This window comes from Callithrix jacchus, chromosome 14, assembly GCF_049354715.1.
Source record: "Callithrix jacchus isolate 240 chromosome 14, calJac240_pri, whole genome shotgun sequence".
NCBI lineage: Eukaryota > Metazoa > Chordata > Mammalia > Primates > Cebidae > Callithrix > Callithrix jacchus.
The window spans coordinates 78,525,667-78,539,954 of NC_133515.1; the positions used below are offsets into that span (position 1 = coordinate 78,525,667).

A 14,288-nucleotide genomic window follows, 5' to 3' on the forward strand; every position below is an offset into this window, starting at 1 on the left:
AATTCTTTTTCTCTATATATGGTATAAACACCTACAATTTTAATAGTGTTTGGCCTTTAACAAAACACTCTCTACATGTATCACCTCATTTAATCCCCGTAACAAAGGTCTGACATAGGTACTGTCATCCTGAAGGAAATCTTTGGTAATTTATTCAAAGTCACACAGCAAACAAGAGAATCAAAAACAGTAGCTCTTCGACCAAAACCCCATGCTTTTCCCACTGCGCTTCAGGGTTATGTTCTGCTAAGGACTCATAGTCCCATATTTAGCACTTTCATCATGGTATCAATGATTTTTAGATTTTTCTCTGCCTTGAAACATTCTCCCTACATTCATTCTTTAATTTTAGCTGATTTAAAAAAACTCCACTACATCACCAAAAAACACAACTACAGATTAATATCTTATAAATGCAGACACAAAAATCTTTAAAAAAAAAATTACTAGCAGACCACATCCAGCAATGTATAAACAACATTATACACCATGACCAAGTGAGACTTATTCCAAGGATCCAAGGTTGGTTTAACATGGAAGAATATCAATTAATTTAATATGACATGTCATAGAATAAGGAACAAATACAACATAATCATTCAACAGACACAGTTTTTGGCATCTGACAGCATCTAATATTCTCTCATGATAAAAATCTTCAAACTACTAGCAATAGAACACAGAATTTCCTCAACTTGATAAATGACAGCTACAAAAATCCTACAGTTAACCTCTTACTTAATGACGGAAGTTGAGGTGCTTTCCCCCTAAGATCAGGAACCAGACAATGAGGTGTGCTCTCACCACTTCAATTCGACATAGCAATGAAAATTCTAGCCAGAGCAATTAGGAAAAATAAATAAAAAGCCAGATTGGAAAGGAAGAAGTAAAACTACCTCTAATTGCAGATGACATGATCTCATATATAAAAGTTCTAAGGGAGCCACTAAAAAACTATCAGAATGTATAAACAAGTTCAACACGGTTGCAGGGTACAACTGCAGCTCCCCAAATTGTGTTTCTATACACTAGCAATGAACAATCAGAAAATGAAGGAAACAACCCCAATAATAATAGCATCAAAAAGTATACAATACTTAGGAATCAATTTATAAAATAAATGCAAACTTTTATTTTGAAAATAACAAAACGTTTTCAAAAAATTTAGAAAGTCTAAATAAATGTAACGACATCCTGTGTTCATGGACTGAAAGACAACACTGTTAAAATGGAAATATTCACCAAATTGATCTACATGTTTAATGCAATCTCTATCCAAATCCTAGCTGGCTCTTTTGTAGAAATTGGTAAGCTGATCCTAAAAGTCGTATGAAAATGCAAGGGACCTAGAATTGCCAAAATAATCTTAAAAGGAGAAAAAAGTTAGAGAACTCTTATTTCCTGATTTCAAAACATAATATAATGCTACAGTAATCAAGACTATGTGGTACAGGTACAGATAAATAGTTCAGTGAAATTGAGAGTTCAGAAATAAACTATCACATGTACTGATTTTTGACAAGACGAACAAGACTCAAGGCAGTTGAAAGTTTTTTTGTTGTTGTTGATGAGATGGAGTTTCACTCTGTCACCCAGGCTGAAGTGCAGTGGTGCGATCTCGGCCCACTGCAACCTTTACTTCCTGGGTTCAAGTAAAGGTTGAGCCCAGGAAGTCTCAGCTTCCCAAGTATCTTGGATACCTGCCTCAGCCTCCCAAGTATCTGGGACTAAGGTGCTTGCTGTCATGCCCAGCTAATTTTTATATTTTTAATAGAGATGGGGTTTCACTATGTTGGCCAGGCTGATCTTGAACTCCTGACCTCAAGTGATCCATTTGCCTCAGACTCCCAAAGTGCTGGAGTTACAGGCATGAACCACCGCCAGGCCTGAGGTTGAAAGTCTTTTGGGACAACTGGATAACCACATGAAAAGAATAAAGAAGAAAACCCTATGTCTCACACCATATAAAAAATTAATACAAAATGAATCAGTTATGATCTAAATATAACAGCTACAACTACAGTGCTCTAGAAGAAAGCGTAAGTCAATCATTGTGTCCTTTGATTAGGGAGTGTTTTCTTAGATGTGACATCCAAAGTGTAAGCAACAAAAGAATAAAATAGATAAATTCGACTTCATCAATTTTGGGGCTTAAAAGGACACCATCAAGAAAGGTAAAAAGAGAACCTACAGATTAGGAGAAAGTATTTGCAATTATATATCTAATTTAATAAACTTATACTGAGAACCCCCATAACTAAACAAAAATAATCTAATCAAAATGGGAAAACCTTTCAATAGACACTTCTCCAAAAAGGATATACAAATGGCCAATAAACACATGAAAAGATGCTCAAATCATTAGCCATTAGAGGAATTCAAATCTAAGCTGCAATGAATACCATTTCACAGCCACTAGGATGGATATTAATTAAAAAATGGTAACAAGCACTGATGAGAATGTGTAGAAATCGGAATTCTATTAGATTTCTAGTGAAGATGTAAATGCACAGTAAAAGCACAGCTGCTTTGGAAAATAGTTTGGGAGTTCCTTGATTAGAGTTACCATGTGATCAAGCCATTCTACTCCTAGGTATATACCCAGGAGAAATGAAAATATCTACCCACATAAAAGCACTTTAAACAAATGTTCATAGCAGCCCAAGGGCCAAAAAAAGAACCTAAATATCCATTAACTGTTATATAAACAAAAAGTAGTACATCTATACAATAAAATATTACATGGCCATAAAAAGAAATGAAGTTCTGATATGCAATATAACATGACTGACGCCTGAAAATATTATGCTAAGTGAAAGAAGCCAGTCACAGAGGACAATGTATTAATATAACTCTACTTATATGAAACACCCATCATAGGTGCATTTATAGAGACAGAAAGTAAATTAGTGGCTGCCTAGATCTGAGAGCTTTGGAGAAAAATGGGGAGTGACCGCAATCAGTTCAGGAGTTTTCTGGCGGCCTGATGAAAAGGTTCTAAAATGGATTGTGTTGATGACTACACGACTCTCAGCATATGCTGAAAACAACAGAATTGCACAACTTAAGTTGGTAAATTACATGGCATGTGTCCTAAAGCTATTTTTTAAAAAAGTACTCCTAAGCTGAAGAAAGTTCTCCTGAGGCGATGAGTCCTGCTCAATCTGCTGGTGAAAGCTGGATGATGATATCTCCATCTTTCATGGGCTCTTCTGTCTGCCCCCAAATAATTTAATATGTCACCTTGCATGTTTAAAATAGTTTCACTGCATTTTGAGGATATTTACATTTGCATTGTACCTGAGGACAATTACTATTTATTTTATAATACCACCACTGGGAAGACAGAGCAAGTATTAATACCAGTTATTCTGATAATGAAAATGAAACTTAAAGAGATGAGGTGATATGGTGACATGAGTAGTATGAGACAACAGTGATTTTACGTGTGCACACACAGTAAATGTGAATGTTTAAACTCTGTAGTGCTGCATGGATACAGTATTTTTTCAGAAAATTGACGTTAAAAAAGAATCATCTTACTATAGCTCAGAATTCTTCTATATACTTTCAGCTAACATACTAATCTGAGTTGGGATTGAAAGGAACTGGGTAGTTAGACTGAAAGTTCCAAGCATCATAGAAAATGGAGTACTTTTATACATTGAATTTGCTGGCTGTGAGCAAGGCACGATACTGTACTCTAACAAAATGAACATCCATGGAAACTAAAAACAAATTTAGTAAACCAATCAATGTTAGTTATTTGGCTGAACTGATCAACCACAGCTACTATCTGGGTGAAGCCACAAACCTTGGTGCATGATCTGAGGAAATGAGGAGGGCACGTTCTGGTTCTGAATAAAGCTGCTCCAGGTGGACTTGTTTTTATGGTAGGGTGTGCAGCAGCTTAAGTGGGAGGGGACAGGACTGATGAGAAAACCGTGGCACTTAGGTTTCACTGGCAAAGGCACAGGGATCAAGGGAGTGAAAGAAAAATGGAGAATCCCAAAAAACACAACCTGGAAAATACAATCAATCTTTAAGGGTGAAAAAAAGTCACACAACACAATGAAATCTGTTTGATGTTCAGAGAGATTTATAGAGGCTCTTCAGAAAAGTATATGATAAAAAGGCTACCCATGGTTTTTGAGGACCAATGACCAATTAATTCTTCACCTATCAGGGATAGATGTGAATCTCAGAACAATGTGGAGATTTCCAAGTCTCCGCGAAAGGATGATTTAAGTGGATGTGGAAAAGTATTATGAATAAATAATTTACTGTGTAATTTGTACTTTTCAATATGAAAGTACAGAGTGCCTTTTTTTTTTTTTTTTTTTGAAACGGAGTTTCGCTCTTGTTACCCAGGCTGGAGTGCAATGTTGTGATCTCGGCTCATCGCAACCTCCGCCTCCTGGGTTCAGGCAATTCTCCTGCCTCAGCCTCCTGAGTAGCTGGGATTACAGGCACACACCACCATGCCTAGCTAATTTTTTGTATTTTTAGTAGAGACGGGTTTCACCATGTTGACCAGGATGGCCTCGATCTCTTGACCTCGTGATCCACCCGCCTCGGCCTCCCAAAGTGCTGGGATGACAGGCATGAGCCACCGCGCCCGGCCCAGAGTGCCTTTTTAATGATTTTTGTATGTGTTTGGTGTCTGCAAAATTAAACTTTATGTTTCTAAGTTCTGGAATCTTCCTTTCCTTCTTGAACATATTCAGAACTCCTAAAAGAATATTACAGACTATTAGTAAATTCTATTACCTACCAAATTACACTGATTGGTGGATGGTGACAGACATACCTCAAGGATATTGTGGGTTCAGATGAGCGCAACGAAGCAAGTCACACAAACTTTTTGGTTTCTCAAGGCATTTAAAAGTTATGTTTACACTATACTATAGTCTAAGCCTGTTGAACCCACAGCCTGTGGGGCACATGAGGCCTAAGATGGCTTTGAATACAGCACAACACAAATTTGTAAACTTTCTTAAAACATTATAAGATTTGTTTTGTTTTGTTTTGCGATTTTTTAAAGCTAATCAGCTATCATTAGTGTTAGTGTATTTTACATGTGGCCCAACACAATTATTCTTCTTCCAATGTGGCCCTGGCAAGCCGAAAGACTGGACACCCCTGCTACAGTCTATTAAGTATACAATAGCATTATTTCTAAAAAACAATGTACATTCCTTAATTTAATACTTTATTGCTAAAAACTGCTAAAGATCATCTGAGCCTTCAGAGAACAGTCATCCCCCTGCTGGTGGAGGGTATTGCCTTGGTGTTGATGGCTGCTGACCCATCAGGATGGTGGTCGTTGAAGGCCGGTTGGCTGTGGCAATTTCTTTAACACAACAAAGAAGTTTGCCACATTGACTAACTCTTCCTTTCATGAAAGATTTCTTTTGTAGCATGCAATGCTGTTTGATAGCATTTTATTCACAGCAGAACTTGTTTCAAAACTGGAGTCAATCCTCTAAAACCCTGTCATTGCTTTTTCAACTGAGTGTATGAAATAGTCTAAATCCTTGGTTGTCATTTTATCTGGTGAAGATGTTGTAACAACATCCTTACCAGGAGCAGATTGTATCTCAAGAAACTACTTTCTCTGCTCATCCATAAGCAGCAACTCCTCATCCTTTCAGGGTTTATCACGAGATTGCAGCAATTCAGTCACATTCTGCAGGCTCCACATTTCATTCCAGTTCTCTTGCTACTTCTCCCACATCTGTACTTGCTTCCTCCACTGAGGTCTTCAACTCCTCAAAGTCATTCATGAGGGGTGGAACCAACTTCTTCCAAACTCCTGTTCATGTTAATATTTTGACATCTTCCCATTAATCACCTGTGTTCTAAATGGCCTCTGGAATGGTGAGTAAATCCTTTGCAGAAGGTTTTCAACTGATTTAGTTCTGATCCCTCAGAGGAATGACTATCTGCAGCAACTATACCTATAGTTCTCTCCATCTATTCATCCAGGCTAGTGTTTTCAAAACTCAGGAGTTCTTGAGTTCTGTGTATTTTTAAATCTTAAGTTTTCCCCTTATTAATTATACTGATGACATGTTCTTAAAGCTGTGAATGTGGACTAGCCTCAATAAATATCTGGTCTTGCTAACAATACTCTCACAATTAATGGCTTGGTATTAAATATTATGAGACTAAAAATATTTTTGCTAGTTTCAACTGGCTTATTCCACAGGGAGAAGGGGGAAGTGTGTGTGTGCTGGAAGACACCAAGCATATCCTATTTCAGGATAAGGGAAAGAGAACAACCCTTATAAAAGTTTACAAAAATTTCCATCACTCTTTAACAAAATTAGCTTAACAGGCCCCAGAAGCAGGTGGGGTGCTCAATAAAAACATACTGAGTGGAGTATTTCTCTCAAAGTGCCAGAGTATCTTCATTATTGTATCAGCAGAAGACATTACGTCCTTACAAACATTACTGAGCATAATTGCTATATAGACAGTGGGTTCTTCACCCATGTTTTTTGTACCAGTATTTTTTTGTTTTATTTTGTTTTTAGTTAACAGGCTGTGGGTATGAATTTTCTAGGCCAAAATTTTACATGCTGATGCTGGGTACAACTCCCCTTTAAATGACGATCTCATATGCTATATCTTAGAGAAAATTCTGTCAGGCCAACATACTTCCAGTTTTTATTAGGCTTCTGTATATGTCTGAATAAAACAGGAACTAATTACTGGGTGGGCAGCATGACCTTCACGCAGGCTCCTCATTGTTAGTGCTGCATTTTAAGACTGCCGTGAGCAGCAGAGTGCTGCAGGGACAGCACTCCAAAATATAAATATTTCAAATGGCACAAAACAGGCTAAAAACACAGGCTAAGTTGTATTCAGATCCCCTTTTGCTGAACTTACTTAAATACCCCCTGAAATTGCTTTCTGCTAGTTGTGCCACATACAAATAACGCTCTCATTTGCACCCCATCCACCCAGCACTGTCGGCACCACAGGAAGAGGAGGGTTCTGTTCCTCTTTTGTACTGATGACTTCTTTAGAGCTGTGAGTGGGGACTAGCCTCAATATATACCTGGCCCTGCTAATTATGTTGTCAGAACTAATGGCTCAGTATTAAATACTGTAAGGCTAAAAATATTTCTGGTAGTTTCAATTGGCTTCTACCCAATAACAATACTATAGACTAATGCATTTACTCACTTGGGTAACATTTTATAAGTAGGTCATATAGACAGTCAGCTTTTGGCTATGACATTCCAACCAAGACATTCTATTTTATCTAGATGTCTGTGTATATATGTTGGAGAAATGTTCATATCTAAGAAACCAAATAATCACTTGTACATTCTATACTTAGGATTTCAAACCCAAATGCCTCCAGGAGCAAGAGGTGGGCCATATGTAAGACAGTAGGGAGCACTGTGTCAAATGGAGAGCACACACCCATCTAAAAGTAGAGGCCACTGTCCGGGTCCAGCTGACTGCTGATGGAACGTCTGTTTGTGGGCTGAAGCAGACATACGACGGGTTCTTGGACGAAGGCTGTTGCAACACTGCTTTGGAGGTCATATTTCTAGGTGATGATTTTGACGACTTCTAAGTTCACATAAAAGGAACGTAATCACACCACCTGTTCCTTTGGTTTCTAAATAACAGGAATCCTATTTGGTCAATGCCTCATAAGTTCTACTTTCGGTGCTTGTCAGAGAATGCAGTTACAAACTATGGTGACCTGGTTTGCAACTCTCCCATCCATCTACCAAAACAAAATAAAATCAAACTACAGAAAAAAGTAGTATTTATGAGGCGTGTTCTCTCTCCATGTATTCATCAGGCTAGTGTTTTCAAAACTCACACGTTCTCAAGTTCTGTGTATTTTCAAATTGCATGTTTTCACTTTAAAGTTTATCTTAAAAAGAAAAACAGCCTAAGCATATGGAGCATGTGGATGGCAGCACAGGAACTCAGTGCTGCAGTGCATAATCCATTTCTGCATGTGGGGTCAGTCATGTTAACATTCCACCCATGGTCTCTTGAACTGGGGCCTTTGGATCTATCTCACCATGTTAGCAAGTTTGCAAAATTGAGAAACAATGTTCCAGGCACCTAGGGTCTAGCTGTGTCAGTCTGACCTTTTGGAACTGAGTTGCATTTTAATATTTTGCCTTTGCTTTTTATTAAGAACAACCCCAGGAAACCCGTTTCTGCATTTGTGGTGTTAATGCAATGAAGCACAAGATCAACTTCATCATCAATGTGATGAAACTCATTCCTTTCCATGTGAAAAATCTCTATTAGAGAGACAGTCATCCTGTCCAGCAGGCTTTTTTTCTCTCTGAAAATAAGAACTGTGTATTTTACCCTATCTCCTTTTTCACTTTGATGGCCAGAAAACTGCAGGCCCAATTTAACAGTTAACTCCAGCAACCACATAGGCACTTATGGCCTGCACACCTGTGGGTGCTTTCTGTTTGATTTTTCACTTTCAACTTTTACTTACAATTCTATGGCCATGATTCTCCTTTCTCATAAATATTTTACCACTATGCTACTGAATCTGTTCTCACTGTAAAGTTTCCTCAAATCCTCTGTGGATAAGCAAGTGTTTTTATATATATAAAATTGACCTCTGCTTTTCTAAGTGATGATAATGAACCTCTGATATATAAGATCTTCTAATGGTGACCTTATAATAGCAGTGAGATTCTTCCAGGACACTAGGTGGTAAGTATATTTTTATATGTATATACAAACATACTCATATATCAATATATATGTGTGTGTATGAGTATGTATGTATACGTCAAAAGAAGTAAAATGTAGACTTTGAGACAGAATGTTCTTAACGATATTCTGTAGGATTATGAATCTTCACAGTATTAGTTTCTAGTCTCCTCTACAGGTGAATGACTGATATATCAACAGAGATACTTCAGCAGGATTAGGAAGAAAGCAAAGATCACTCAACAAGTTTGTGGTGGCAAGAAAGAAGCAACCACCAGAAATGTAGTGACTATGTTTTGTCCATTCAATATCTTCTCATGACAGATGGTAAATCCTATTCCAGAAGTCTGAGTTCTATCATAAGTGGCAATAAATGAGGACAGGCCCTGAAGGTTGATCCCAAGGCTGCTAAGGTGGATGTGCGGCTATTTGTGGTTTGAGACATATTGGACTGGAGCAAGACATAAAGTCACTGTTCTGCTAAGAAAGGCATGCCCCATGGGTATCTAGAACCAAGAATCAAGGAGAGAAGGAGGGCACTCCGGTTCCTCACCTACAGGAAACACCAGCAAATTTTTCTACTAGAGATGATATTTTCAGGGGACAAATAACTTCAGATTGAAGTGTAGGGCAGTAAAAGATGGTGGATTCCTACAAAGTAACCCATCTATGGGCTAACATTTAATAGACATCTCTTGAGGCAACTAAGATCATATGAATTAGATCATTCACTGGCTCATGCAACAAAATCTAGATGTCCTCTGTGAGACAGATAATAGGTGATATCCACAGACACAAGGATGAATGTGACAGACTCCTGTCCTCCAGTAGTTCACATTCTGGAGCAAGAGACAGGCCTTACTCTAAGTATCTTCTGAGTGATGAGCACTGGATGAAGTATATGTGAGATGCTGGAAACCCAGGCAAGCAGTGACTATTTCTGTCTCCAGTGGTACAAGTTAAGAATTCACAGACTCTCACCTATAATACATTAAACTGTAGCAGTTCCAGAGAAAAGGTCTGCTTGGCCATTGGCTTGTGTTTAATGGATGTTATTACTGGCTAAATACTGACTGGGGTGGGGAGAAGCATTGAGAGGAGATTTAAGTGCACAGAACTTTTTCATCCCCCCTTCCTGTACACTTGTATTTATAAGGTCTGTAAGTCAGGAAGCTCAACTGTACCGTCTCTATCCCCCAACCGCAATGTTCAGAACTGTGCCTCTGGATGTGAACAGAAAGTCTGCATATAGAATACAAAAGACTATTTGCATCTGAGGCAAAATTCCAGGTGGTTCACCTTATTTAATTTACTGTTACTTAGTCCATTTTACAGATGTGAAAACTGAGGCCCAGGGAGACTAAGAAACTTCCTCAAAGTTAACACAGCTAGTGAGTGGAGGGCCCAATTTTCAAACTGAGGTCATTTGGTTCTAGTCTGTGTTCTTTCTTAAGCATAAACACATACTGCAAATGTTTCTTCAAAGCAAAAATAAACAATAAAAACCAACATGTGGCCATGGGCCTAAAAATCCCAGGATGCAATTAGATAGGACTTAACTGTAACAGAACCTTTCTCACCTTGGGAGGAGGGCGGGAAACCTTCTCACATCTGAATTCTTACAGGAAGTATTTCTGTATGTGTAATTTTGCTGTATTTGTCCAAATCCATCTCCCTGGGTGTATATGTATTGACTAAATAATGCTCTGTATAGTTATTGACATGTAACTTGTTGAGTTTCATTATTTTTTGTTAGTGAAAATTCTGGTAGTGGAGAAGCATGTTGTAGGTTCTCCTTCCTTCCAGCATCTAAACTCAATAAACACCTAGTCACCAAACACCAAACCCTCCCATATATAAAGTGAAAGGGAGAGGCAGGTTCTGTTGGGAGGAATCTCGTGACCCAGGAATCCTTTATCAGGGCCACATGGGTCAAGCCTAAAGCAGGCTGCTATCAGTGACCAACCACTGGTCAAAGATGTCCTCTCCACTGCCTCTCAGCCTTTGGGCTAAAATCAGGTGCAAAGATGTTCTAAGTAGCAAAATGCTAAACAAGATGAGCAACGTTTTTCCCGTTCCCAAGCGTGGCAGGCCCAATGCCGTTTTAGGCAGGTCACCTCCTGACAGCCACGGGACCAGTTACTGAGTGACAGCAGGAGGACTGTCATAGGCTCCAGGATCCTTTTCTTAAAATTCCTAAGTTTTAGAAATTCTGCAACGCAGCAGAGTATGACAGCCACATGCAATCTGCTGTTACATTTCCAGAATCCTCTTTCTGATGGGTGGAATGATGGTTCCTAACCTAACTTTCCTTACTATACTGTGGATCTTAAGCAAACCTTTTTGAGTGCCCTTCAGCAAGTCCCTCAGGGTAATCCCTGCTTTGTAAAAGGCAGAAGCAGCTAAAGTGAACCCTCCCCTCCTCCTCCTCTTGCACAAATGTACACTCTCTGAGAACAAGAGAAACCCCACGTACCATTAACACATTCAAAGACATCACAGCACTTTCCAGGTGTCCCATCGCCACGAGAGACTATGCGGGGGGTGGATCCCACCTCACACACGGGGAAACCACATAAGCCAGAGAGACACTCGCATCTGAAACCAAAGAAAAGGGAAGGAAAACCCCATGAATAAACAACAACACAGAAGTCGGGAGACCACAAACAATGTGGCAGTGGCTGTGGCAAAGTACCTGGTCTATACCACATTGCCTCCTTTATCTGGCGTCACTGGGAAGGGGGAAGGCAGGAGGGGTTCTAACATAATTGGCTTTCAAATAACTAAGGCTTGTCTCCTTTATATACAACCCAATTTTTAACTTTAACTATTTTGACAGAAATATTTCTAAAATGCATTACCTCATTTCTTACTTAACCAGACTGGTATTGAGTGTAACACACATTTTAGGGCAGACTCAGGGACATCTTCACATGTATCTGTTATGCTCTTCTGTGAATCGATGCTTGCACAGGCTAATACAGAGTGAGTGTTCCTGTGTTAAATGGCCCCATGTTGCTCCTTTGCTGCAATTGATGTTTAGGTGTTTTTCAGAGGTTTTCTGACTCCTGGTTCAATGATTAAGTTATTAGCTTTTTAGTATTTTGTCAATGTGATTGTCTCAAGTCCACTCTCATCTTGAGCAATATTTAATTTATGATTATGCACAATAAAAGAAACGAACTGAAGACCGGGGAGCTTTTTATAAAGAGAGGGCCTAAGTTGTAGTAAATGGACTTGTTGACAGCTATCTTGGAAGCTGAAAGTCTTAATTTTTTGGATCTCAAGTTGCCACCTGAGCACTGATCTCTGCACACATGAATGGGGTGTTCAACAAGCTGCAAGCTGGCGGTGCTGGCTCTCATCCCTAACTTCAACGCTGCTGCAAAAATTGCCTAACACAGAAGCCTGGAAGATGTGGGCAGGTGAAATAAGAGGAGACAAAATGCTGTTATTTGCTACAGTGAAAGAGAGGCAGGACATAAGAAACTCAGGGCAGCTGGGTGTCAGCATGTGAATGTAAGATGAGGAAAGAGAGGCTAGATTTCTGCCCTGGGACTCCCCTGGGGAGAGATGTATGGGTCAGAGGGTGGAGAAGACGACAGCAAGAGTTCCCAGGTTGACAGGAGTAAAAGGAAGGCATCCTAAAAAAAGACATCCTGGAAGGAAGTATGTGGGTATTTATGTATGGTAGAGGTCAAGATCAGGGGAGGCAACATTCCCAGCAGGGAGAACTATTAACACATTCATTAATTGTGCTTCCTCCGCACCCCCCTTCTTATTTAAGTACTTGGTTTGTTCACCTACTGTTCTTTGGATCTTTAATAAATTAAAATATGCTTATAATCAGACCCAGAGATTTAATTACATTATAATTAACTATGGAACTAGAAAAGAAATGACTTTAGGTTAAGATTTACATCAATGGCTATTAAAGCCACTGGAAATGTGGCTTTAAACCCCCTGACTTTCACCCCAAGGCAGGTTCTTTCAGGATTCTTTCATGTGGGGTGACAGTTATACTGGATTCCTGGGAGAAGAGGTAGGTCATTCAGGTTTTGCTGCAATGGTATTTCCACCAACGGTTTAAAGGTTTGTCTGTTTTATGGGAGCAGAGCTTGGAGCTCTCAATTCATAGTCTACATTAATGCAGGACAATAACTTTCTAAGGCTGAGTACATGTGAGCTGGGCTTTTAGTGCCTGATAAGGTCATCCCATACTTTTTCACGCTTATATGCCTAGCCATTGCAGTTGTAAGCACATAATCGTACTGCTGTGATATAACAGTAACATTATATTGTTTACATTTATTGTACTTGGCACTCTGTACAACTTAAAACTCTCTGGAGTTTACAAATGAATGGGGCTAGAGTACTGACAGGCCACACCCTGACCCCAGCGTGTGGATGTGATTGCAATGAAAGCATCCTGCAAGAATAGCTGATTAAATTTCTCTTACATATCTCCTGTGAGTCACACTCTTGCCTACAGATGTGTTCCAGGAAATCATTCTAATCTAAACACCAGAGAGTGTACAGTCAACCAAAAAATACCTCTTCGGATATCATTCTTCAACACTTGAGCAAGCTTTACTGAACATGGATGTGCATTTATGTGCTAGGTTCCCTGCTAGGCTGTTAGGAGTCACACCACACTGAACACAATGACTAAGTCTGCCACTGAGTCATTTTTTTCCCTTTTATGTTTGACCTATTTTCCCATTTAAAAAAATGAAAAATTTAAAAACACAGCCAGGTGCGGTGGCTCACGCCTGTAATCCCAGCGCTTTGGGAGGCCCAGGCGGGCAGATCACGAGGTCAGGAGATTTAGACCATCTGGCTAATACGGCGAAAACCCATCTCTACTAAAAATACAAAAGGATTAGTTGGGCCTGGTGGCACGCATCTGTAATCCCAGCTACTCAGGAGGCTGAGGCAGGAGAATCACTTGAACCTGGGAGGTGGAGGTTGCAGTGAGCCAAGGTCACACCACTGCACTCCAGCCTCGGTGACAGAGCAAGACTCTGTCTCAAAAAAAAAAAAATTAAAAATACATTTAGGGAGTACAAGTGCAAGTTTCTTATAGCCATATATTGCATAGAAATGAAGTGTAAGCTTTTAGTGCACCTGTCACCCAAATAGTAAACATTATATGCATTACGACTTCCTATCATTTAAATATTTCTATTGTTTTTTAGAGTCCCTTACAGGTTGTCTCCAGTATGCTGTCGAAGATCTGAAGCTACATCCAACCACCTATTAACCCAGCTAGCAAAGGAAAATGTTTTATGCTGAATCTTTACATCTAAACTGACTGCATAATAAAGATCCTGGTTTTGCTAGCTGGTGTGACCCCGGCTCCTGTCTCCTTGTCTCCTTCCCTGAAAGCCCTTCCGATCTACCTGTTGCCGTATTTTGACTTTTCACAGCTTCCCCTGAACCTGAAATTAGTATCTTAGTGAAGAAAGAACTTAGATAGAACCACAAAAGGTGAAAATCTAGGCTTAAGTCAGGTATCTGTTGGGTAGCTATCCATTAGGTTAAAACCTTACTGAAACTGCCAATTTTGC

At 39.4% G+C, this 14,288-nt stretch overlaps 1 protein-coding gene across 8 annotated transcripts in view; it reads right to left on the reverse strand.

Moving 5' to 3' along the window:
- The window catches only part of CRIM1 (cysteine rich transmembrane BMP regulator 1), a 196,022-nt gene that overhangs the window by 69,328 nt on the left and 112,406 nt on the right, over positions 1 to 14,288 (reverse strand). For 7 of the 8 annotated variants that reach the window (XM_002757863.7, XM_078349502.1, XM_035272824.3 and 4 more), the window contains one exon: positions 11,195 to 11,316. The exons of the other annotated variant lie outside the window; for it this stretch is intronic. In XM_002757863.7, coding sequence (XP_002757909.2) covers positions 11,195 to 11,316 — 122 coding nt within the window. The remainder of the gene's footprint in view (positions 1 to 11,194; positions 11,317 to 14,288) is intronic. 8 annotated transcript variants of the gene reach the window in all.